This window comes from Amphibalanus amphitrite, unplaced genomic scaffold (assembly GCF_019059575.1).
Source record: "Amphibalanus amphitrite isolate SeventyFive unplaced genomic scaffold, NRLGWU_Aamphi_draft 000544F_arrow, whole genome shotgun sequence".
Classification (NCBI taxonomy): Eukaryota; Metazoa; Arthropoda; class Thecostraca; order Balanomorpha; family Balanidae; genus Amphibalanus; species Amphibalanus amphitrite.
In genome coordinates this window covers 344,744-369,616 of record NW_024882038.1, presented here as the reverse complement: position 1 = coordinate 369,616, position 24,873 = coordinate 344,744, and the positions used below count along the sequence as shown (strand labels likewise).

Sequence of the window (24,873 nt, the reverse complement as noted above, 5' to 3'; positions counted from 1 at the left end):
TCAAGCTGCACGCGGCAAAATATAAATTTGCTTTTAAGTCCTTGGCCTTCCGGCATTTCTTCCTTCTCAGCTTGTGGTCAATAGTTTTGAGCAGCTGGATGAACTTCGGGAACAAAGTAATTTGAAAATTATTGCACCTCTTTACGCATCATTTGAAGACGCATACATCGGACGACCAACAAGGGGCGGGAGGGGAAGGAGGCGGGCAAAATTTGAATTGAAAATGTGGAATGTGAGAGATAGGACGACGGAAGGAATGCCAAGGACCAATAATAAACTCGAGAGATGGCACAGGGGAATCCAGTCTATGTTTCAGGGACCTCACCCAAATACCTGGAAATTTGTACGGTGCTTGGGGCAAGAACAAATTTTACAACATGGAAACTGATCCAAATTCAAGCGGGGGAATTTCGTGAAAAACAGCGCAAGCGATATGAATCTCTGAACAAATGTTTGGTCACCATTATTGGCAAAGAGCATGGGAGTGAAATTGAACCGTTGAATTTTTTTGAGAAATGTAGCATTAAATTTGGAACTCAATGTCTGACCTTAGAACGTGGCATCCGCCATCCAGTTCCCGATAACCATGAGAAATTCCGAAAACATTCGTACGCAAGGTTACTTTACTATTATACGTATGTGCTGGCAAAAGAAAAAAAAAATACACCGTAATAGGACGATGAAGTGTTTCGCTGAACCGACAGTCGCTCACATTGTAGTCGACGAAATAGGTATCGCTGAAACATAGCTTTCGCTCAAATTGATAATCGTTATATTTGATAATCGCTTAACTTGATAATCGCTGAATTGCCATTCGCTGAAAATGGTTCGCTCAAATGACGTTCGCTCGAATGACACTCGCTAAAGTCGCTCGCACCGGACATTCTTACCATGGGCTGTGACGTTCTTACCATGAACGGGTATGGGCTGGACGGGGCTGGACTGCGGTTACTTGTGGCCCGTAATGACCACTCATGCACCCTGTATGTTATGGTATTTGGGTATTTGGGTACTTCTGCCGTGAAATTAAGCTGATGGACATTTTTTTAATAGCAATGTAAAAAAATCAGGACCAAGAAAGGTGCCACTGATCGTCCCAACCCACACATACTCGTGCTTTTATGTAGAATCCTCTCTTTTCTCTTGTACATACTCGTATTATCCCTCTCTTAGCCAGGATAGCATCAGGTTGGGTGTTTTCCATTGAAATACAAAAATACAGAAGTTATATGTTAAACAATTTCCGCAACGTAAAAACTCAGCATGTTTGCAATGCAAAAATGATGAATGAATCGAATAGTTATCGTTCAAATTTGGGATACATATTAGGATTAGGATATACCAAATCAACAAGATTATATCATAGCTAAGCGCCCAAGACGTGGCCTTCTCGTGAATAGTGAAGTTAGAAGAGTTCAGCCTGATGTCACCCTGTTGCCCGATGTCCGGCACGTGGAGCCGGAGGGATACGGCGGACATCGCCCTGGAGAGTCGTCACTTGCCGGCAGAGTGTTGTACACATGTACATTTATTATCACCAGGTCGGAATGCTACACGCTAAATTGCGCATCGAAGCAGCGGTTATTGCAAACTCTTGCCGGTGTGTGACGACTGTCCAAAGCCCATGATACCCTAAGCATTGGTATGCATGGACTACCTAGACCTATTTACTTGCCAGCCTTACTAGGTACCTAAGCTGAAAGCAAACCAATCAACAACTCAACAAAACTGAAATAAAACCTAACAAAGAGGTTTAAATGTTCTTATGCTTTCGACGACCATCACTAATATCATGAAAAGGTTCAATTTTACTTTGTTTTAATTTAAACAAGCCAGGACAAATAACAAGCGCACACAAGCATGACTACAAACTAAAAAGTAGCAAACACAATCAGAACTACCTACCGAGGATTGCCTATCACTATAATGCCTACGTAGCTCTATAGATAAAAAACAACTCAGTGTGCTAAGCATTATTCGTAAACAGCGATTTTCATAACCATGAATGCCAATAAAAGCGCAAAATCTGCTTTAAAAAATGAAGCATCGATTCGACACATACCAGCCTTTTAGAGAAAAATAACAGAAAAAGTTAGAGAAATATGAGTAGTACAAATAGTAAGCACGATCAGATATGGTACATAAACGATTATGACACACACAAGAAATTATGACATTATGAGACACCTACACACAAGAACGACAGCGCAGAAGAAATAACTGAGCATATTCTCACCTTCCATCAGAAATGTCTAAAGTCCTGGTAAATCCACATCAATGAACACTGTAAAATGTTGGCGTCGTATAAACAGCCACTAGAAAAGTCGCGCGAAAAATTATATTGAGAAAGAAATTGACGCAGTACGTGAAGCGAGAGCGCAAAAGATAAAATTTACAAAAATAACGCCGACCGCGGACTAAATAAATCAAATTATTTGCAGACTGACATTAAAATATTTGCAACTGAATACAAACCAACAACAGGGTTTTCGTGCTCTGATGTTAACCAGACAACTCTTTTAACATAAACGTTTCTTGTCAAGTATTGGTAGGTAATAGAACAATATCAGATCTAAAATCCCTTCGTTTATATTTGTGTGTTGTTCTTGGTCTTGTTTGTTGTATTGTTTGTGTGAACTACACGGATGTTATTAGGTACCTAAATAACTAATCGTTAAAAACAGCACACAGCATGCACGGTACACAGGACAAAACATAAAGTTCAATTTATTGAACCTGGAATAGCTAACAAAAGTGTGTGGCAGCCAATAAGAACCCCAGTCATTGACTTAGCAAATACACGGCAAGGAAGCATGAAACTGCAGACAACAAAATAATTAACGATTTATACGACCTGTTAATACCCCGCCCCCCCCCCCAAGTAAAACAAATACAAAATTAAGAAATATGCTCCGTAGCTTCCTAGGGTCATTTATATGTGTTGATCAATCGTGCTTATTACATACAAGGACGCGCAACAGAGGAAACTTACAAGGAAAAGGAGAAAGGAAACTTACCGAAACATTTTATCTTACCGAAGAATTCCTTCAATCGCCGACAAGTTTTAGTGTCTTCTCATAAACGGCTAGAAGCGAAAGTTAAACCACAGTCTGCAAGTTCAACATGCCGCATTTTTTTAAGCTAAAGATACGATCGAAATAGATAAACAGCGTAACAAGCAATGAAATGCGGTACAGAAGTGGGAGCTTGAGAGCTCATATAAACGCGCGTAAAAAGTCTTACAACGAAATAACTGACAAAGAGAGGCACACAGGACAAAAAAAAAAATGCACAACAAGCTGAAAAAGAAGTGTTAAAACATGTAAATCAACATTAAATAAACGATAGCTGAAAGATACGAAAGAGACACAAATGCAAAATGCATACCGTGACTTTCACCTATGTTCAAAACACGTTCAATCATTTATTGAAATATGTTGAAGTACCATTAAAATATATTAAGTATGCATAAATGCGTAACAATGAAAATGTCATGTAATTTTGTAATAGGCACATAAAATAAATATTTTAAAAAATACCCCAGGTTACAAAGCATTGCAACCTGGCACCATCAAGTGTGAAAGTTTCGAGCCATTGCTCTCCAAATAGCCGAGTTTTTTTATTTGCAATGTTCATTTAAGTAGATAAATCGTTGCTAAATTGATTAGATATGAGTAGAGTAAAATGGTTTATGAAACATATGCATCAAAGACGCAACAAACAGTTAAAACCCAGTCCAGGATATTTTGATAAAACAATTAAGTTTATCTATGGCTATCCTTATGTGCATTGTGCAGTGAAAACGCTTACACCTTTGACTACCTCCTACTCATGTGATATGATATAGTCCATGGCGTAGATACTCGTCAACTAATTTAACAGATATTTTATTGCATCGCCTGAAATGCATAAATATCAAACGAGCAACTGAAGATACACATCTCAGTGTCAACTAACAAAATAAAGAGACATCTGGGTGTCAACTTACCAGCTGAAAGGACACTTCTGGATGTCACAAAAACAACTGAAAATACACATCTGGGTGTCAACTAACCAACTGAAGACTCTTCTGGAAGTCACCAACCAACTGAAGACACATCTGGGTGTCACCTAACCAACTGAACTCTTCTGGAAGTCACCAACCAACTGAAGAGACACATCTGGGTGTCACCTAACCAACTGAACTCTTCTGGAAGTCACCAACCAACTGGAGACACATCTGAGTGTCACCTTACCAACTGAACTCTTCTGGAAGTCACCAACCAACTGAAGACACATCTGGGTGTCACCTAACCAACTGAACTCTTCTGGAAGTCACCAACCAACTGAAGAGACACATCTGGGTGTCACCTAGCCAACTGAACTCTTCTGGAAGTCACCAACCAACTGAAGACACATCTGGGTGTCACCTAACCAACTGAACTCTTCTGGAAGTCACCAACCAACTGAAGACACATCTGGGTGTCACCTAACCAACTGAACTCTTCTGGAAGTCACCAACCAACTGAAGAGACACATCTGGGTGTCACCTAACCAACTGAACTCTTCTGGAAGTCACCAACCAAGTGAAGACACATCTGGGTGTCACCTAACCAACTGAACTCTTCTGGAAGTCACCAACCAACTGAAGACACATCTGGGTGTCACCTAACCAAATGAACCTAACCAACTGAACTCTTCTGGAAGTCACCAACCAACTGAAGACACATCTGGGTGTCACCTAACCAACTGAACTCTTCTGGAAGTCACCAACCAACTGAAGACACATCTGGGTGTCACCTAACCAACTGAACTCTTCTGGAAGTCACCAACCAACTGAAGACACATCTGGGTGTCACCTAACCAACTGAACTCTTCTTGACGTCCCCAACCAACTGAAGACACATCTGGGTGTCACCTAACCAACTGAACTCTTCTGGAAGTCACCAACCAAGTGAAGACACATCTGGGTGTCACCTAACCAACTGAACTCTTCTGGAAGTCACCAACCAACTGAACTCTTCTGGAAGTCACCAACCAACTAGTGACACATCTGGGTGTCACCTAACCAACTGAACTCTTCTGGAAGTCACCAACCAACTGAACTCTTCTGGAAGTCACCCACCAACTGAAGAGACACTTCTGGATGTCACCAAACCAACTGAAAATACACATCTGGGTGTCACCTAACTAACTGAAGACTCTTCTAGAAGTCACCAACCAACTGAAGACACATCTGGGTGTCACCTAACCAACTGAACTCTTCTGGAAGTCACCAACCAACTGAAGACACATCTGGGTGTCACCTAACCAACTGAACTCTTCTGGAAGTCACCAACCAAGTGAAGACACATCTGGGTGTCACCTAACCAACTGAACTCTTCTGGAAGTCACCAACCAACTGAAGACACATCTGGGTGTCACCTAACCAACTGAACTCTTCTGGAAGTCACCAACCAACTGAAGACACATCTGGGTGTCACCTAACCAACTGAACTCTTCTGGAAGTCACCAACCAACTGAAGAGACACATCTGTGTGTCACCTAACCAACTGAACTCTTCTGGAAGTCACCAACCAACTGAACACACACCTGGGTGTAACCTAACCAACTGAACTCTTCTGAACGTCACCAACCAACCGAAGACACATCTCGGTGTCACCTAACCAACTGAACTCTTCTGGAAGTCACCAACCAACTGAAGACACATATGGGTGTCACCTAACCAGCTGAAGACACATCTGGGTGTCACCTAACCAACTGAACTCTTCTGGAAGTCACCAACCAACTGAAGACACATCTGGGTGTCACCTAACCAACTGAACTATTCTGGAAGTCACCAACCAACTGAAGAGACACATCTGGGTGTCACCTAACCAACTGAACTCTTCTGGAAGTCACCAACCAAGTGAAGACACATCTGGGTGTCACCTAACCAACTGAACTCTTCTGGAAGTCACCAACCAACTGAAGACACATCTGGGTGTCACCTAACCAAATGAACTCTTCTGGAAGTCACCAACCAACTGAAGACACATCTGGGTGTCACCTAACCAACTGAACTCTTCTGGAAGTCACCAACCAACTGAACTCTTCTGGAAGTCACCAACCAACTGAAGACACATCTGGGTGTCACCTAACCAACTGAACTCTTCTGGAAGTCACCAACCAACTGAAGAGACACTTCTGGATGTCACCAAACCAACTGAAAATACACATCTGGGTGTCACCTAACCAACTGAACTCTTCTGGAAGTCACCAACCAACTGAAGACACATCTGGGTGTCACCTAACCAACTGAAGGCTGTTCTGGAAGTCACCAACCAACTGAAGACACATCTGGGTGTCACCTAACCAAATGAACTCTTCTGGAAGTCACCAACCAACTGAAGACACATCTGGGTGTCACCTAACCAACTGAAGGCTGTTCTGGAAGTCACCAACCAACTGAAGACACATCTGGGTGTCACCTAACCAACTGAACTCTTCTGGAAGTCACCAACCAACTGAAGACACATCTGGGTGTCACCTAACCAACTGAAGGCTGTTCTGGAAGTCACCAAACCAACTGAAGAGACGTATCTAGGCGTCACACAACCATGTGAAGAGACACATCTGCGTGCCACCAAACCAACTGAAGATAAGACTTGTTTTCACCAAACCACTTGGAAAAACTCATCTGGGTGTCACCTAAATAACTGAAGAGACACATCTAAATGTCACAAAGCCAACTGAAGAGACACACCTGGGTGTCGCCAAAATAAACGGAGACTTCTGAAAGTCACCAAACTAACTGAAGAGACACATCTGGGTGTCACAGCCATGTGAAGAGACACGTCTGGGTGTCACCACATCAAATGAAAAGACGCATCTGGGTGTCACCAAACCAGCTGAAGAGACGCATCTGGGTGACACCTAAGCAACTGAAGCGACACGTCTGGGTGTCACCAAACCAACTGAAGGGACGCATATTGACGTCACCAAACCAATTGAAGACACATCTGGATATCACCTTTTCAACTGGAGACTCTTCTGGGAGTCACCCAAGAAGCTTAAACTGTTCCGAATGTCACCTGATTGCTGACAGCTGACTGCTGCTAATGGAAGGCAGCTAACCAACTGGAGAGAGTACTCTGACCTCTGTCATCCAGTCAACTTCTCACCAAACTAAAAATTGAAGAGCTTGATCTATGCACTTATCAAAATCCAAAGATCCTCAACAAAAATGGCTAATTTCGCAAGCTTCCCACCGCCAGACCTGCCATGGGACCAGCCTACAGCAGGGAGCCAGCTGAGGGATGGCCAGTCCCCCGGCGGCTCAACCCGCGAGGCGGTCCCGGCGGCGCGCGGCGGCGAGTGAGCAGCTGAGCCGGGAAATCGGAGAGAGAACAGCGTAACAGGGAACCCAGTGCCTTCTGGAGAATGACCAGATGTAGGCGTCAGGGGGTGCATAAGAACATGCACCGTCACATTATGGTGGAACCCACTGCAGGTTTCGACGATGGAATGCGACCGGACACAGCTGTGATAGGCGGCTGACCCATCCGGTGATCCGTCCGACACTGCAGACAAGAGCTTTATGAATAAGCTAAATACATTTTAAACCAGAAAGTAGCCAACCGACGGAGGAAGAGTCCGGGATGAAAAAATACCAATTTATATTTGAAAAGACGATTTCTTTTTCAGTGATAGGAATGAACAATAAATCGAATGGAACCAGAATGTTGGTCCTTCTCTTGATTCAATTTGTTTAGACATTTCACCTACGTCTCACAGTAGCCCAGGATAAGGGCGGTACTTGAATACGGACATGTTTGCGCTGTACGCACAAACATAAAACTAATCCAAGGCTGCATGCATAAGCCGTGGTCCTTAAGCTAACATGCTAACTACATGCTAACTAGTTACTTAGTCCATGCCATGCACCGTAAGCTAGTACCGCCCAAAATCCTGAAGATTGTGAGAGAATTAGTCTATAGAAACAAAACCTACGAGGACGATTTTCATTATCCGAATTTTGAGTATTTCTCATTCTGAGTTTACTTCTTCAGGAACTTCCCGAGCCTTAGAAAAACAGCCGGAATCGTGGGCGGCCTTGCCCAGAATAAGCCTTATAACGACTGGATGAAAATCTGTACGTCTGACAAAGTGCAGCTCGACTGATCAGCAGGGCTGATAAAGACTCCGAACAATCCACCTCGACCTGCGGTGACGATGGCCGATGAAAATACAGGCAGCTTGCGAAAAGAATGACGAGACCAGCATCAGAACCTGGTAGGCAATGCTAGCTGCCTATCAGTATATGACTAAGAGTGTATTGCTGAAGAACTTATATATGATGGCATATAAAATCAGCAGAACCGAGCAGTCACATCACAGCGACTGGTGAGTGGTGACGACCAATATTTGATGACAAGACATTTGGCCCATGTTTTGGCGACTTTAGAGCGCCAGTAACCGGCCAGCTGAAAGCTGGCAGATTGCCGACAGAATGCTGAGACTTCTGACAGAATGCCGACAGACTGCTGAAAGACTGAGGACAGACTGATGACAGTCTGCACACAGATTCTGCCGAGACTCGAAGATCTAACGTTGCAGGAAGATGAGAATGACAGAGATCAGTGACGACTAACAACTGGTTCTTCAGTTGTTCGTCATGACAACGAACCATTCATGTCCGACTAAAATCAGCCCTTGAAATAAACCGCTAAGCTATGGCAAACCGCACAATCAACGGCACCGGTATATTTGACCAATAGGGGGTAGGCAGTGTTAGCTGCCTACCAGTGTCCGACGAAGATGAAAGAGTGGATTTCAATATCAGCAACCAACCAGCGAAAGCTGACAGACTTTTAACAACCTTTCGACAGGCTTCTGACAAACTAACAAAATACTGACAGATCCCAGCCGAGACCCGAAGACCGGAGGTGGCAGGAAGATCAAAGAATAAAGATAAGTGACGACTAACAACTGATTCAGTTGTTAGTCACGACAACGAACCATTCTTACCCGACTAATTGAGCCCGTGAAATAAACCGCCAAGCTATGACAAACTACACAAAAGACAACTGCACTGGTACCTTTGAGGCAATGCTAGCTGCCTACCCGTGTCTGACGAAAATGAAAGAGTGGATCACCCCACGAAGAAGGCTTGATACGAGATGATGTCTCAAACGTGATGAAACAAAACCGAGCTCATGGCGACTGGTAGAAAACGAGGACCGATGTATGATTATATGGACCATATTAGTCCATGTTCTGACGAATTAGAGCGCCAGTAATCGTCCAGCTGAAAGCTGACAGCCAGCTAAAAGAATGCTGAGAGACTTCCGACAGACTGCTGCCAGACTTATGATAGACTTCTGAGAGACTGATGACAGACTTATGACAGACTTCTAACAGACTGATAACAGTTTGCGAACAGAATCCTGCCGAGACCCGAAGATCGGAAGTGGCAGGAGGATCGGAAAAAGGGAGATTGGTGACCGACTAACAGCTGACTCAGTTAGTTACGATGTAGAGCCAACTCACCTTGTGAGTTGGCAAGAGCCATTCTTGTAGACTCTGACTATACGGTTTGACTGATGGAACTATCGAATATCTAATGAAGAAGTTGACGACCGAATCAACATCTACTGAAGATGTTACATCTACTGAAGATGTTGACGCATCATTTGGAAGACTTCTGTCAGTGGTGTCTGACTGAAGCCCGCTTGGAACAAGCGCCAAGCTTTGACAGACCACACAATGGGCAACTGCATCGGAATATTTGGTTGTGGTTGGCCTTGAGATGGCCACCAAAGGACGACGAATAAAACTCACAACAAAACGTTGAGTACGACTAATTAAAGTCCAAAGAAAATGGCAAACAGCATGCGCAGCATGCAAGAAAATAATCGAGATGGAAGAGACCGAATCAGCACAAATTGCACAACAATTTGTACACTGACACAGGAACCGCGTACTTCATCCTTCAGCGGATTACAACTTCAGAAAATATTTGTTTGACCAAATTCAACCTGACTGACCAGCAGGGCTGGTAAAGACCTTCAAACATCCACCGTGACCTGCGGTTACGACTATACCGATGAAAATCTAGGCAACTTGCTAAAAAAGAATGACGAGACCAATACCGGAAGCTGGTGCAGTGCCTACAATAGGCAGCGCCTACCGGTGTATGAAAAAGAGTGGATTACTGAAGAACTGATATGTGATTACACAATCAGCAGAGCCGAGCAGTCACCTCATGGCGACTGGAAGAAAGGGAGACCGATATTTGATGACGAGACAGCTTGATCCATTTTCCGACAGCCTCAGAGTGGCAGGAACCAACCAGCGAAATGTTGACAGACTGCTGATCTGACAAAATACTGACAGACTTCTGACAAAATACCAGGCTTCTGACAAAATACCAGGCTTCTAACAAAATACCAGGCTTCTGACAAAATACCAGACTTCTGACAAAATACTAACAGACTCCTGCCGAGACCCAAAGATCGAAAGTGGCAGAAAGATCGGAAGGAGAGAGATAAGAGACCGACCAACAACTGATTCAGTTGTTAGTTGTGACGGCAAACCATCTCGTCCGACAAAAAGTATCCATGAAATAAACCGCTAAGCCATGACCAGACCACACAATCGACAACCGCATCGGGATATCTGACCAGCAGCGGAATCTGATAGGCAGTACTGGCTGCCTCTTGGTGCCTAACGAAGAGCGGATAGCCCGACAAAGAACTGACGAAGAACTGATCATGTATGCGGTGACACCACACATTATGAGCAGGACCAAGCAGTCACCTCACGGGGACTGGTAGAAAAGGAGGACCGATATCTGATTATGGACCATATTGGTCCATGTTCTGACTTCTTTAGTGTCAGTGAATGTTGACGGAATACTGACAGACTGTTGTTGACAGACCGATGAGTCTGCGAACAGACCCCATGCCGAGACCCGAAGATGAGAAGTGGCAGGAAGATCGGAAGAAGGAAAGCTCGGAAGAAAGGAATCAGTGACCGACTAACATCTGATTCAGTTGTTAGTTGTGACGAGCAAGCCATGAATTATCTGACTACACGGGTTGACAAATCGAACCATCAAACAGCTACTGAAGTTGTTGATGCATCATTTGGAAGACTTCTGCCAGTGGTGTCTGCCTGAAGCCCATGAAAAACCGCTGTGCTATGACAAACCAAAAAATGGACAAATGCATCGGAACATTTAGTTGTTGACGGCCTTGAAATGACCACCAAAGTACGACCAAAACTGACAAAAACATTCAGCTCAACGACTGCGAACAGTCGTTAGGCCCTGCAAACAGTTGTGTCTTGCGCTAAAGAAAGGAAACTGCCATGGAAATTACTATTGCAAGAGGTGCACGACCAACAAATCAATGAAGATTGCCGCAATAGATCAACAATCAACAAACGATCACTGAGGACTTCTTCAAGAGATACACGACCGGGAATAATAAGTGGAAACATTGCAAGGTGACTATTCACAACCAATGACTTTTCTTCTGAAATACATAGACTTCGGGATCTCTTCATAAGATCAATTATTTAACACCCAATCACTAGACATCTTCAGGAGCTGCACGATTAGAAACGAATCAATGGAAATTGCTGCAATATATTAACCATCAGAAAATTGAGTTACTGTAGACAATTGCAAGAGAGAATTTTAAACAACTAATCATTTTTTCTACAGGAGACTGAATTATTGCATAAGATCCACGATCAAAACCAATCATTGAATACTTCAGCAGGAGATTGCTCAACAACAGCCAGCCAGATCAATGACCAATCACCGAAGACTTCTGGAAGATATACAATATCAGCAACCAGCCTCTGAAGACTTGCAAGAAATCAACGATTGAAAAGCAATTGCTGAAAACTACTGACAAGATGCACTCCACTTGCCAACTATTATAGGAAAAAGTATGTTCTAGTAATCTTGGGTACGGTGTGTCATTGTGGAATAAACCAAATTTGCACATGTGAGAGCACATCTGCAGCTACTGCCAACTCAAATATTCCGAACAAGAATATAAGAATGCAAATCATAAACAAGGCCACCTTGCCTTCTCATTAACTCTGCCCTGAACAAAACCTGTGAGAAAGACGATTTACTAGGTAAGATCGTCCAAATGACTAAGCATCTTGAGCCAAAAGCTGGACTTATGATAATCGAGGACCTGATGTCTGAATCACAAAAAAATATATATATCAACTGGAAACAACTGAAGGCAAATCTAATTGGATCAGGTCAAAATGCCTCGGCTGCTGCAAATCAAACGAATTGCTGAAGCCAACGAAACTTATCAGAAGCCTGACTATGGTATAAAATGCTTAAGCTCTTATCTACCATTGCTCCATAAAAGCTATCCTGGAAATTTATACTTAGTCTGCATCAAGCTGGCCACTAAAAGCAGCGTCATACCTATTCCGTCAAACCTATCGAATACGTGCCAGAAACAGCTAACACCGAGAGCAGTACCAATAAAAATTCCTCTCCCTCCTTCCCTCTCCTCTAATACGAAGTGGATGCATACTGCCACGTATAGGTAATATACCACATAAATTAAATCCATGCCGGAGATTGAGTTATGGAAAACGCTCAATCTTCTTGAGTAAAAAATAGCTCCATTCACCTAACCCTTCGTGTTCCCCCACCCCGCAAAAAAATCAAAGATATCAAAGATGCACCTTAATCTCAATATCATTTCTGTCGCTAAGCATGTTTAAGTATCATGGTATTCAAATATAGTGTTTGTTATTTGCTTGTTTATTTTCATTTTTGTTAGCATATTTATTTGTTTATTGTTTATTTGTATATTTGTTTGGTTGTTTGTTTAATTGTTTGATTGTTTAATTGTTTAATTATTTTATTGTTTGTTTAATTGTTTAATTGTTTAACTGTTTAATTGTTTATTCATTATATATTTATTATGTTTATGAATATCATTTATTCCTAATAAAGAAACTATTTTATTTATTACTTTACATTATTTTCATTTGTGTATGTAATCTACCTACTGGTGAGCACTGCACAGTTCGTTGACCGTCGCCGACCTCAGCCGGTCAGCCGGTCAGCGGTCAGGTGGTCAGCGGTCAGATGGTCAGCGGTCAGCCGATCAGCCGGTCAGTGCAGCGTTCAGTTGGTTGAGGGCCGGCCGGTCAACGCCGGGAGCACGGCTGGCAGCCGTCCAGAATTGGTACACTTGCTGACATGGACATGATAGACACGAGTACGACCATAACGAAATAATTATCAGGCAAATCAAAGGTGGATCCAGGTGGCTGAAATAAAAAACCTACAACAACTTCCCTCCATAAACATGATCCAAACAGCTACCTAACTAACGAACCTGAAATATCATAATGTACTAAAGCTAGCCCAGATTTAATTAAATTTCATGAAATGAAATCGTAAAAGCAATCATATTAATTCCAAATTTGATGAACAGTGTTACACAATTACAAATAATTATAATTAAAGCATATAATAAACTCAGGAGACAAAGAACTATCCAGACATTTTTTTATAAAAAAAGACAGAAAAGACAGAATTTTATTTTAAAAAAGCGTTGGCCTGACAAACCTTTATAAGCAATCCTAATCAAATCAGTAAGCTTTGAAACGCCGAACAACCCACTTGGATCTGCCCTCATACACAGTAGTCACAAAACAGTACATAATAATTGAATACCGTTCCAGTGCGGAGCTGGAACGGACTGACCGTTCTGGATCCGACGCCCACTGGTCTCAGTCTCCAGCTTCATCGCACAAGTTCTGAAACAAAAACAAAAAAGCATTAGCTCAAGCCTCAAGTTTTCCCTCCACGATCCAGCCCCCACCATATCCTCACTAACATAACTCACTCACTCAGACTCACTCATCTAATCACTCACTCACCTCAATCATCTCACCTCACTTGCCAGTTCGATCACCAAACGGCCGATCAAGATGGCCGACCTGATCCCCCACCCGGCCCCCACATTGCCGACAATATTACTTTCACGACAGGTGTCCACAACCCCGCTCTGCAGCACGGCACAAACACTTAGTATACTCACCAAATCACATAATGAAGCACCACCAATAACTAACACGACATCCCCTCAGAATTAACTGATAACAGGACAGCACCCAACCCCCTCCTCTGTCCCCTGTCGACTACTGCAGCTCGTTTCCCGCCCAAAGGCCCCCGAGCTTTGTTCGCGAAAGTTCCTGATGATGCTGTACACAAATAAAAGTGAAGTGTAAGACAAATATTCGTTATTTTATAACATGTTGAGCTTCTTATTTTTACCTTTCAAGCATTGAATAGTAGAGGGCAGACAGTCACCTGTAAGCCAGTGTCTATTTCGAGTTTAAAAACATTTAAAACCATGACCTCGGGTTGCCCGGGCAACGTCTTACGTTTGGAAGCAGAAATAGGACGCTACGCGTCTGAGGTGGGGGAGGCGCAGGGAGGGGAGGGGTAGGGGAGGGGTAATCAGCCGACGGCGCGCGGCCGGCCGCCGCAAGCCGCTGTCAATAAGGGCGATTTTTGCCGAGACGCGCAAAGCTTCGAACGGTGCATGGCCTTTATCATGTATTGATAACGAATATACATGCATTATCTACGGCTATATGGCATGATTTACGCATTGAGAGGTCGAGATTGGACGCTTGATTGGTGTATATGGCATAGTATTCGTTTTATGTTCGATCAACATAATGTTTGTTGTGCGTTCCTTGCAAACGAAGATGATACCAGACGTAGTTTCATCAGCGTGCCTATAATTATGGCGGCTGATTACTCTGGACCTGGACGCTTCGGCCGGCGGGTAGAGTGACGGGCTGTCAGAGGAAATTTGAGTGGAAGCTCATGGCAAAATAAGCATGATATGCGTCTCTATCCGGTCCCTTTCCCTTCTTGTCTATCTTTCAGTGTGAGCTATTCAGTATCCATCTCTCACCCTTTCTAACTTTCTGCCTCACCCTCTCCCCTCTGCATAATCCCTGCTCTCTCCCTTATCAGCTCCGGCTTTCTTTTTCCTCTTTCGTAGTGCCTACCTTTCTTCCCTTTTTCCTCCTTACTCCCAGTCTAGTGCAAGGCAAGGCAGAAGCGAACAATAATGACCGCTAGTCATTCTTTCTCCTCCTGGCCCTTCCTTCTCCTGGTGGACTTATTGGATACGGGTTGGGGGGGGGGGGGTCCCTAGTATTGCAGTCCTATTCTCGTTATGCGAGAGGCAGGGGGAGGGGGCAGTGATCGATCCAACCCATAGCAAGTATAAAAATGGGTACCTACCAGGGGCGTCGCCACGGATTTTTGAGTGGGGGGGGGGGTCGGGTTTCTAGTCTTCACCCGATGGGTAGGGGTGTTTTTTTTTTGCCACACTTGCCAGTTTTGTGCGTGCGTATGTGCATGTGTGCGCGTGTAACAAAGCGGCGTGCAGCGCCGCGAAATTTGGCATAACCTATTAGGTAGGTATACCTACCTACATCACTTGCGTAAAAATTATCACTGGTCACTTAAGGTCAGGTCGCTATGTCAAGTTCAGTTATACGGTATACCTCTATCAAACTTTCCCCTCTCGCCATTCTTGTAGCTTTTCTCCCATAACTTCGAAATTTGGTACACTGTATACCTAATGTATGGGGTTATACGTGTCAGCAATTCATGATTCTGAGGATTTACATCTATGATCTGGAGGCAGGTCAAATACGTGACCTAATCATTAGAAAATAATGAGAAATTATAAAAAGCACGAATGCCTCCTGCTTTGAAAAAGTTCGTCAGAAACGCAAAATATCTTTGGAGCCATGACAAATCAGCTCATCATTGCCAGGGACAGGGTGCAACTTATGGCGATATATGACTCGAAAGGTCATTAGTGGAAATGTCCATCGATGGCCACCAGCATTTTTTTTTTCTACAACTTTTGACGAAGACGCAGTAGAGCGATGACAGCACCTGGAAGGTGTTCATAGTTCAGCTCAACAACACGGATCCATTCATATGCAGCAGGAGGTCCTTTTTCGATCTGGACATAACGTTGACCTGAGGTCGTTTTAACGTTAATTCTGAATGGTCAAATTTTAACTCATGTGACGCGTCTCAAAGAGATAAACACAGTGGTGACAAGACAACATATGTAAATACCATACAAACTCACGGAATCTAAAGTTATTGCAAAGCAAATGTTTCGGCAGAATCTGTGCAGTTAGCTGTTTGCCTTCTATGGGCAAAACATAGACCTGAGATGAAATCTGACCCGAAGCTAGCGAAAGAGCGTTGAAAGAGCTATCAAATATGTTTTCTGCTTCACTGTAGCCCTTCTATTGGTGGGCTCCCAGTCGCTAACTTATAACGTACACTAAAGTAACGCTGATGTATGCTTTCGACCCCTTATCGATCTAGAGGTTTGCGGAAAAAAGAGCATGCTGCCCGTGACGAGAGAAAGCCGATGATACCCATTTACAAGGTTTCGGGTCATCTCAGGACTCAGGTCATCGCCAATACGTAGGGAAACTCGGGACCTGCTAGAACTTTGCGAATGTAAGTTGTGATGGTGTTTCGAGGTTCTGATTACGAATGTTATCTTAGTTTTGAACGAAGATGATGACTCCATGCATTTGGGGTAGATCAGGTCAGGTCAGATCGACCAGTACCTTATAGTGGATGACCACCACCGATTGCTTCCTAACATGTTATACATATGTATAAGCAACACAACTACTTCTTAAATGTTCAGATGGGCGCTAAGTTCAAAATCAGCTCCAAAAACTATCCTATACCTAAATTAAAAGCATGTTATGAAAAAGTGAACCAAGGTCATCTTTATTTGAATCAGGGATATCGATTTATTTTTAAGTAGGTGTGTTGCAGACGTTCTTCAACTTGACTCAGTGGACTGTATAACTGTGTTTGTGTTGACGTCTCGCATCATTTGGTGTGGCGACCGGGGCCTGACAGGATATAGGTTGATATGGTAATGAGGCGAAATTGGGAATTTATAATATAAGAAGTGGATGCTATATGAATGGATATAATTTTGGATCAAGGTTTAAGAGCACTCTTTTCAGAGCGACAAAGGAACCCTCTTTACAGAGAGCATGTTAGGACCTAAAAGGGTATGCAGAGCCCTCTTTTCAGAGAGACAAAGGAACCCTCTTTACAGAGAGCATGTTAAGACCTAAAAGGGTATGCAGAGCCCTCTTTTCAGAGAGACAAAGGAACCCTCTTTGCAGAGAGCATGTTAAGACCTAAATATAGAGCCCTCTTTACAGAGAGACAAAGGAACCCTCTTTTCAGAGAGCAAGAGGTATTAGGAAAATAAGGAATCAGATAGGAATGATAAGTAGACCCGGCCACCGTGAAAAAGAAGACTGTGCGAACTGACTGTGTGCCACTCTCCCCGTGCTCTTATCCGCCGCTGCACTCCACTCTTCACCATTCACAAACACAAGATTCTTCCGAACTGGTGAGTATTGCAGATGGCGAATAGGCGATGACAACACAGTATCACTGACAAGAAGAGTTGGCCAGAGAGAGCGAGGCAGTGCTCTCTCGGCGCCGAAAAGTAAAGAAGTGAGAGCGAGGGTTGCTCCCGCCCCGTTTATGTACTGGGTCGGGAGGACACAGATGGCGACGGAAGTGATGAAATAACAAAGAAGCTACACACTACACGGCGTCCTGGTAACCCTACCACGCGGTCGGCACATGTCGGCCTAACGGCTCCGACCCGCCGGGGACACAGTTCCACGTGCGACGCCACGCCAACCCACCCCCTCCCCCCGGGTCAGTCCCTCCGGTAACAGCGCATCCTTTCATACAACTGCAGCTGTAGGACACGGTCGCAGGCCGGAGCGTCCCGTCACCCGATCACTGCCATAAAGTCTCTCGCGGACGGCCCATCTGCCGGCGGCGTGGCAGGGGGATGGGGCGGCGGCGGCGTGGAGCGGCGCCGGCCGGGATCACGAGTCGGCCCGGCCCGGCAGCTACGATCAGAGCCGAAATGAGCCGCAACACCAACTACCTAATGCAGTTTGTCGGCAACATCACTCCCCCCTGTGTTTAGATATGCATTCTAAACACACACACTAAGGAGACGACAAACGTTCCGGCACATCCACTAACTGCATCTCATCACACCGCCGTCGCTGCTGTACGGCGACAGCGGCAGTAGTCGCTCCTTGACTCCTTCTCCCAACTCCTTCTTCTTCCACCTCACGACTACTTGCACTCCTCCTCCAAGAAGCATATTTTGGTAGTCGGTCGCGTGTACAGCTTGCCACTGGCGGTCCGGATCTCGGCTGAGCGGACCCGGCCATCGGCCGCAGGAAACACGCGGCTGACGCGGGCCAGCGGCCACGAGCCCCGTGACATTGCTAGCTCGACCATCATCACGAGATCACCGACCTCCAGGTTGCGTCGCTCTTGATACCACTTGCTTCTCTGTGTGAGCGTCGGTACGTACTCCTTCGTCCATCGTCTCCAGACGTGTTCCGCCACGGCCTGAGATTGCTTCCACCGGCGTCGGCTGCACACGTCCCGCTCTCCCACGAGGCCTGGTGCCAGATGCCTGTGGGCGCCGCTGAGCAGGAAGTGGTTTGGCGTAAGGGCCTCGGGATCGGTCGGCTCGGAGCTGACGTAGGTGAGGGGGCGGCTGTTCACCATATGCTCCACTTCAGCGAGCACCGTCATGAGCACCTCGTCGGTGAGAGTCTGGCGACCCACAACAATCCTCAGGGAGTTCTTCACGGAGCGGACCATCCTCTCCCACACTCCTCCCATGTGACTCGCTGCCGGAGGATTGAAGTGCCAGTCCACCTCAAACGCGCTGAGCTTCTCTGCCAGTTTCTTTTCCATGGCACGGAGCTCCGCTCTCAGTTCACGCTGGCTTCCGACGAAGTTGGTGCCGTTGTCAGAGAAGATGGCTGCTGGCTTTCCCCGTCTGGCGAAGAGGCGCCGCAGCGCCATGATGCAACTGTCTGTGTCCAGGCTGTATACAACTTCCAGATGAATTGCTCTGGTGGCCATGCATGTGGCGATCAGCCCGTATCTCTTTTCAGTTCTGCGAAAACGCTTCACGAACAGAGGCCCGAACATATCTACCCCGGTACTGCTAAAGGGCCGGGTGGCGTCAAACCTTGCTGCGGGCAGACTGGCCATTCGCGGGGGCCTCGGGAGTGCTCTGAGCCGCCGGCAGGTGGGGCACCCCTGCAAGAGTTGTTTCACTGCAGCTCTTCCCCTCACCACCCAGTACTTCTGTCTGGTTTCGTTCAATGTCTGCTCAACGCCTGCATGACCGCAGCTCTCATGCCTTTGCAGGATGACAAGGCGGGTGACTTCGCCTCGAGGAGGAAGTATGACCGGATGCCGGGCATCTTCTGGGATTGGAGCGTTTTCCAATCGTCCGCCGACTCTCATCAGCCCATCATCGCTGCTGTACGGCGACAGCGGCAGCAGTCCGCTCCTTTTAGGCAGCTCATTTCCAAGCGCCAGGCTGCGTGTTTCTTCGGGATAGGCGGCTCTTTGTGCCCGTCTTAGGATGAGGACTTCAGCTTCGTCCAGCTCTTCAGACTTCAGAGGGCCAGTGCGGCGTGTCTCGCCGTTCGACGCACGTGCGGCTGCGTTGTGAGCGAAGCGTTTCATCCACGCCACCACTCGACGATACTTCAGCCAGGATGAAAACTTGCTGGGGTCAGGCTCCAGCTGGTCGTCGTCATGCACTACACTGGCCAGGACGCTCGGCCTCACTTCCTCCATGTCATCCATCAGCGGTGCAGGTGGCGTTTGCGCCGGCCAGTTCTCTTCGTCGTCGCTCAGGAACGCTGGGCCGCTCAGCCACCGGCTCTGGGACGTGAGTTCGGAGGCAGCCAGTCCTCTCGAGCAGTCGTCGGCTGGGTTCATCTTTCCTGGGACGTGTCGCCACGTGCCGCCTGCAGTCAACTCCTTCACTTCAGCTACCCGGTTAGCCACGAAGGTGTGGAACCTCCTTGACTCATTTGAAAGGTACTGCAGGACCACGCTGCTGTCTGACCAGAAGAACATCGCATCGGGCTTGCGCGAGAGCTCCTCCACCACGGTACTGGCGAGTCTGGCTCCCAGCAGAGCGGCCTGTAGCTCTAGCCGTACGATAGACAGCTTTTTCAGGGGCGCCACCCTGTTCTTGGCTATCAGGAACCTGCACTGGTGCATGCCGCTGGTTGTAGTTGACCTCATGAAGATGACGGCTCCGAAGGCTGCTTCTGATGCATCGCAAAAGACGTGGAGCTGTTGACATTTCACGTCCTCCTCCGGTCTGATGCACCTTGGGATGCTGATGTTCTGCAGGCATTCGGAGTCGCGGAGCCAGTCGCGCCACTCTTCCATCTCTGGTTCAGGCAGGGTGTCGTCCCATGCCAAATGGTGGGACCACAGACGCTGCATCATGAGTCTGGCCTTTACCGTGAACGGTGAAGCTATCCCCAGCGGATCGAATACAGAGGCTGTTCGGCTCAGGACTCCCCGCTTCGTCAGCGGTTCATCGGATTCCCGGAGACGAAACCCCAGGGTGTCTTGGTTCTCGTTCCAGACGACTCCTAGAGCCTTCTCAGCTGTAGCCGTCGGCGCACCCAGGCAGAGGTTACCGTCCGGATTGGCCAGCTCATTGGTTGAAGTGCCTTCCAGAACTTCGCGTCTGTTGCTCCTCCATTTAGTCAACTTGAATCCTCCTTCAGCGAGGGCTCGGGTGGCCTCTTGCTTCACATGCTTGGCGGTGTTCACATCCACGTCAGACAGCAAGAAGTCGTCCATGTAGAAGCTTCGTTGGATCTGCTCGGGTTCTCTGGGAGGCGCTGTCCCTTCTTCATTCCAGTGATCTTGGAGGGCTCTTCTGAGGACATAGTTGGCAATGGCTGGTGACGATCGAGCTCCGAAGATCAGTACCTGCATTTGGTACATATCCGGTGGCCGGTTGCTGTCCATATCTCGCCACAGGAAGCTCAGGGCGGGCTGGTCGTCTTCGTTGATCATTATTTGATGGTACATCTGCGTGATGTCTGCTGCGACTGCCACAGGGCCCTCCCGGAAGCGGAGGAGGACACCTGGCAAGCTTTGCAGCAGGTCAGGGCCGGTTAGCAGCTTCCCATTCAGGGAGGTTCCGCGGTAAGCCGCAGCGGCGTCGAAGACGACCCGTACCTTTCCTGGTTTATTGGGATTGGTGACAGCGTGGTGAGGCAGGAGCCACCGCCTTTTGGTAGGAGCCGAAGCCTCTTCAACCGTGAGCTTTCTGGCATGTCCTGCGGCGATGTAGGCTTCGATCGTGGCCCTGTATTTGACGGCTATGTCCGGCTGCTTCTCCAGCTTTCTCTCTGTGGCTTGAAGTCGCTTCATGGCCAGTACTTTGTTGTTTGGAAAACTGGCATCGCTCTCCCTCCACAGCAGGCCCGTCTTGTATCGTCCTTCGTCTTTGGTTGTATTCTCTTCCAGCATCTTGAAAGCCCTTTCATCCTCCCTTGATCGGGGAGCTGTCGCGCGGTATCTAGTCCCGAAAGACTCTGTAGACCACCACTCACTAACAGCTGCAGACAACTCGTCCTCCGGCTCCGTCAGTAGCAGCTTCGTGGACATAACTTGGCGCAAGCTGCTGGGAACAATGGCCGAGACTGATCCTGTCAGTGCCCACCCGAGGTCGGTCTTCACGGCTACTGGTTGATTGGGGCGTCCCACACGCGTCTCTCTTTGCAGGACTGCTTCCAAGACGTTGGCTCCGATAAGCAGTTCCACCTGCCCCCCGTCGTACTGTGGGAACTCAAGTCCGCGAAGATGTTCGCATCCTTTGAGCTGACTTCTTGCTACCACAGGGGCAGTCACGTTGAGAGCTGGGACGGACCACACTTCAGGGATTTTGATGTCATTCTTCTTTCCATCAGGGTCCAATGCGCTTATGGTCAATGAGACGCGCTGCGAGGACTTCTGAGCGCCACTTCCTTCCACGTTTTGAATTCGAAGTTGGCGACGGTGCCCAGCGATCCCCAGGTCGCGTAGGACGTCTTCACTGCAGAGGGATGTTTGCGCCCCGGTATCGAGCAGCGCAAGAACCTCTTTCGAGCCTCTGATGCCATGGACTTGGACCCGAACTACCTGAAGCAAGGTGTCTGTCTCTTCGTTCAGTGACGCCGCTACGAACGGTGCGCTGCTACTGCCTTCTTCCTTGTGAGGCTTGTCGGCTACCGCTTGTCCTTTGTTGTCATGAAGCAGCGGATGATGCTTGAACTTGCAGCCCTCGATACCGCACCTCCTGGCCATCCTGCACTTCCGGCTCCAGTGTCCTTTGCCAAGACACGAAAAGCACAGCCCTTCGGCGCTCACGATATCCAGTTTGGCTTCAGTAGTTTTGGCCTTGAACGTCGGGCAGTTTGGGAGCTTGTGCATGCCCTCGCACATCACACATGCCCTTCGTGATTCTGGGTCTGCCGAAGGAGTGGCGCCTGTCGCGAATGCCGACTTTCTTGCCGTCCCTCCGTCTCTGGACTTGGCTGATCCTTTTCTGTCGTTCGTCACAGACCGGCTGGCAGAGTGGCTAAGGACATCGACTTCTGTCTTCAACCATGAGCTGAACGCCTCCAGGGTGGGTCGCACTGGTCGGAGCCTATGCACTTCTCGGCCCCATTCTCGACCAAGCTCGACTGGTAGCTTCTCCACCACTCTTCTCAGGTTTTCGCTGCTCGCTAGGTCGCTTGAGTAGCCCAGATTGCGAAGAACTGTCACCGTGTTGTGGACGACTGAGTAGAATTGCTCCATGGCTGGGAGGTCCATGAGAGATGGCGGGGTGGAGGTGAAGATCTTTCGCAGATGGGCCTGTATGATGTCTTCCTCTCTGCCGAAGCGTTCCTGCAAGGTCTTGAGAGCCTCCTGGTAGAGTTCCCCGTTGAAGAGCATGCCGTTGATGGCTTGGGCAGCTGGTCCTTCTACCGCGTTCTGAAGGTGTGCCATACGCTCGGAGTCTGACAACGACGGCTGATTGTGCACCAAAGCTTTAAACAGCCCAATCCAGCGTGGCCACTCTTGAGCGCTTCCTCGGAACGTCGGCAGGGTCAGACGTGGGATGCTCTTCACAAACGCCGATTGTTGATGAAACAAAGGCTGTTGCTCAGAGCGCACCGCTGTCACCCAGTTAGCGGGATGCTGTTCGTTCTTGCTGCTCGGCAGCTCGGCGTTGTTTGCGGCTGTCTGCTGCTCAGGTTGCAGTGTTCGGCGCTCTTCTTGTGGCGGTAGTCTACGCTGAGGCAGGTCGACCGTTACTGGACCATCCGCCACATTGCACTCCCTGGGAACCAGAGCGACGTTCTCGCCATCGAAGTCGTGCCGTCTCTCCCATTCGAGATCGCTCTCAGCCGCCTTGCATAGACGTGCCTTCACAAGCGCTCGTTCAACCTCTTCCTGCATAGCCTTCTCCTCCAGCATGTCCTCTTGCTTCCTACTCTGCCTTTCTCGTGCTTTTCTCAGCGTGTCTTCTTGCTCCTTCAGCATGTCCTCTTGCTCTTCCTTCTGCCTTTCTCGTTCCTTTCGTGCCCTGAGATGCTTCAGCTCGAGGGCCTTCATCTCTGCAGTTATTTCAGCCTCCCTTGCCACTGTTGAGGCCTTTGAGCATTTTGAAGCCCGGGACCCACTGACCTTACTTCCGTCTCGCCGTGGAGCGAGCGACATCGGCTTCCCCTCTGTCTCGGACGCTGAGCAGCCTGAGGACTTCAACTTGATGGCCTCTTTAATCGCCTTGATTGCTGAGGCGTGCCGTGCCGTCAACCGGGCGGCATACTCTTCCGCCTCTTCTAGCTCACCCACTTCCTGTACCTTTTCAACATAATCACCATTTATCTCCAGGAAGCCTTCCAGGGCCGTGTTCAGGGACTCAAGCCGCTTCCTAAGTTCTTCTTCACTTGCACAGCGATCGATTTGTATCTCAGCCGTGTTACAGGCACGGGTGAGTAGGGCGGCCTTGCGACCACGCTGCAGCTTCAGGGTCTTCAGTTCACCGGTGGCTGCTACTTCTTTCACTCCGCCATCGACTCTGTTCTGCGGCATCGCCATCCCGTTGCTTTCCTCTGTTGAGTCTTGAGGCGTCAGGGCTCCCAACTCTCCAGCAGCACGTCCATTCTCTGCTCCAGCGCCGTCGCCGCTCCGTAGCATCATCTCTCTGTCGTCTCCCTCCTTTGAATCTTCCATTAGCCTTCACCTAGATCCTGCGGGGGGCGAGTTGATGCCACTTGACGAACACTGGCGAGGGTTGCTACTGCGGGCTGTGCCTCTGGGCCTCTTCCTCTGACTTCTCACCTCTGGCCGGGATCATCCGGCCCGGAGGACCAGAAAATGTTGCAGACGTTCTTCAACTTGACTCAGTGGACTGTATAACTGTGTGTGTGTTGACGTCTCGCATCATTTGGTGTGGCGACCGGGGCCTGACAGGATATAGGTTGATATGGTAATGAGGCGAAATTGGGAATTTATAATATAAGAAGTGGATGCTATATGAATGGATATAATTTTGGATCAAGGTTTAAGAGCACTCTTTTCAGAGCGACAAAGGAACCCTCTTTACAGAGAGCATGTTAGGACCTAAAAGGGTATGCAGAGCCCTCTTTTCAGAGAGACAAAGGAACCCTCTTTACAGAGAGCATGTTAAGACCTAAAAGGGTATGCAGAGCCCTCTTTTCAGAGAGACAAAGGAACCCTCTTTGCAGAGAGCATGTTAAGACCTAAATATAGAGCCCTCTTTACAGAGAGACAAAGGAACCCTCTTTTCAGAGAGCAAGAGGTATTAGGAAAATAAGGAATCAGATAGGAATGATAAGTAGACCCGGCCACCGTGAAAAAGAAGACTGTGCGAACTGACTGTGTGCCACTCTCCCCGTGCT

The 24,873-nt window shown here is 47.4% G+C and overlaps 1 protein-coding gene across 1 annotated transcript; it reads right to left on the bottom strand.

The window, feature by feature from the left end:
* Nucleotides 1-18,208: 18,208 nt before the first annotated feature.
* LOC122393608 lies at nt 18,209-24,184 on the bottom strand. Its single transcript, XM_043389814.1, has one exon. It carries the CDS (start codon nt 24,182-24,184, stop codon nt 18,209-18,211), a length of 5,976 nt encoding a protein of 1,991 aa, XP_043245749.1.
* Nucleotides 24,185-24,873: the final 689 nt, after the last annotated feature.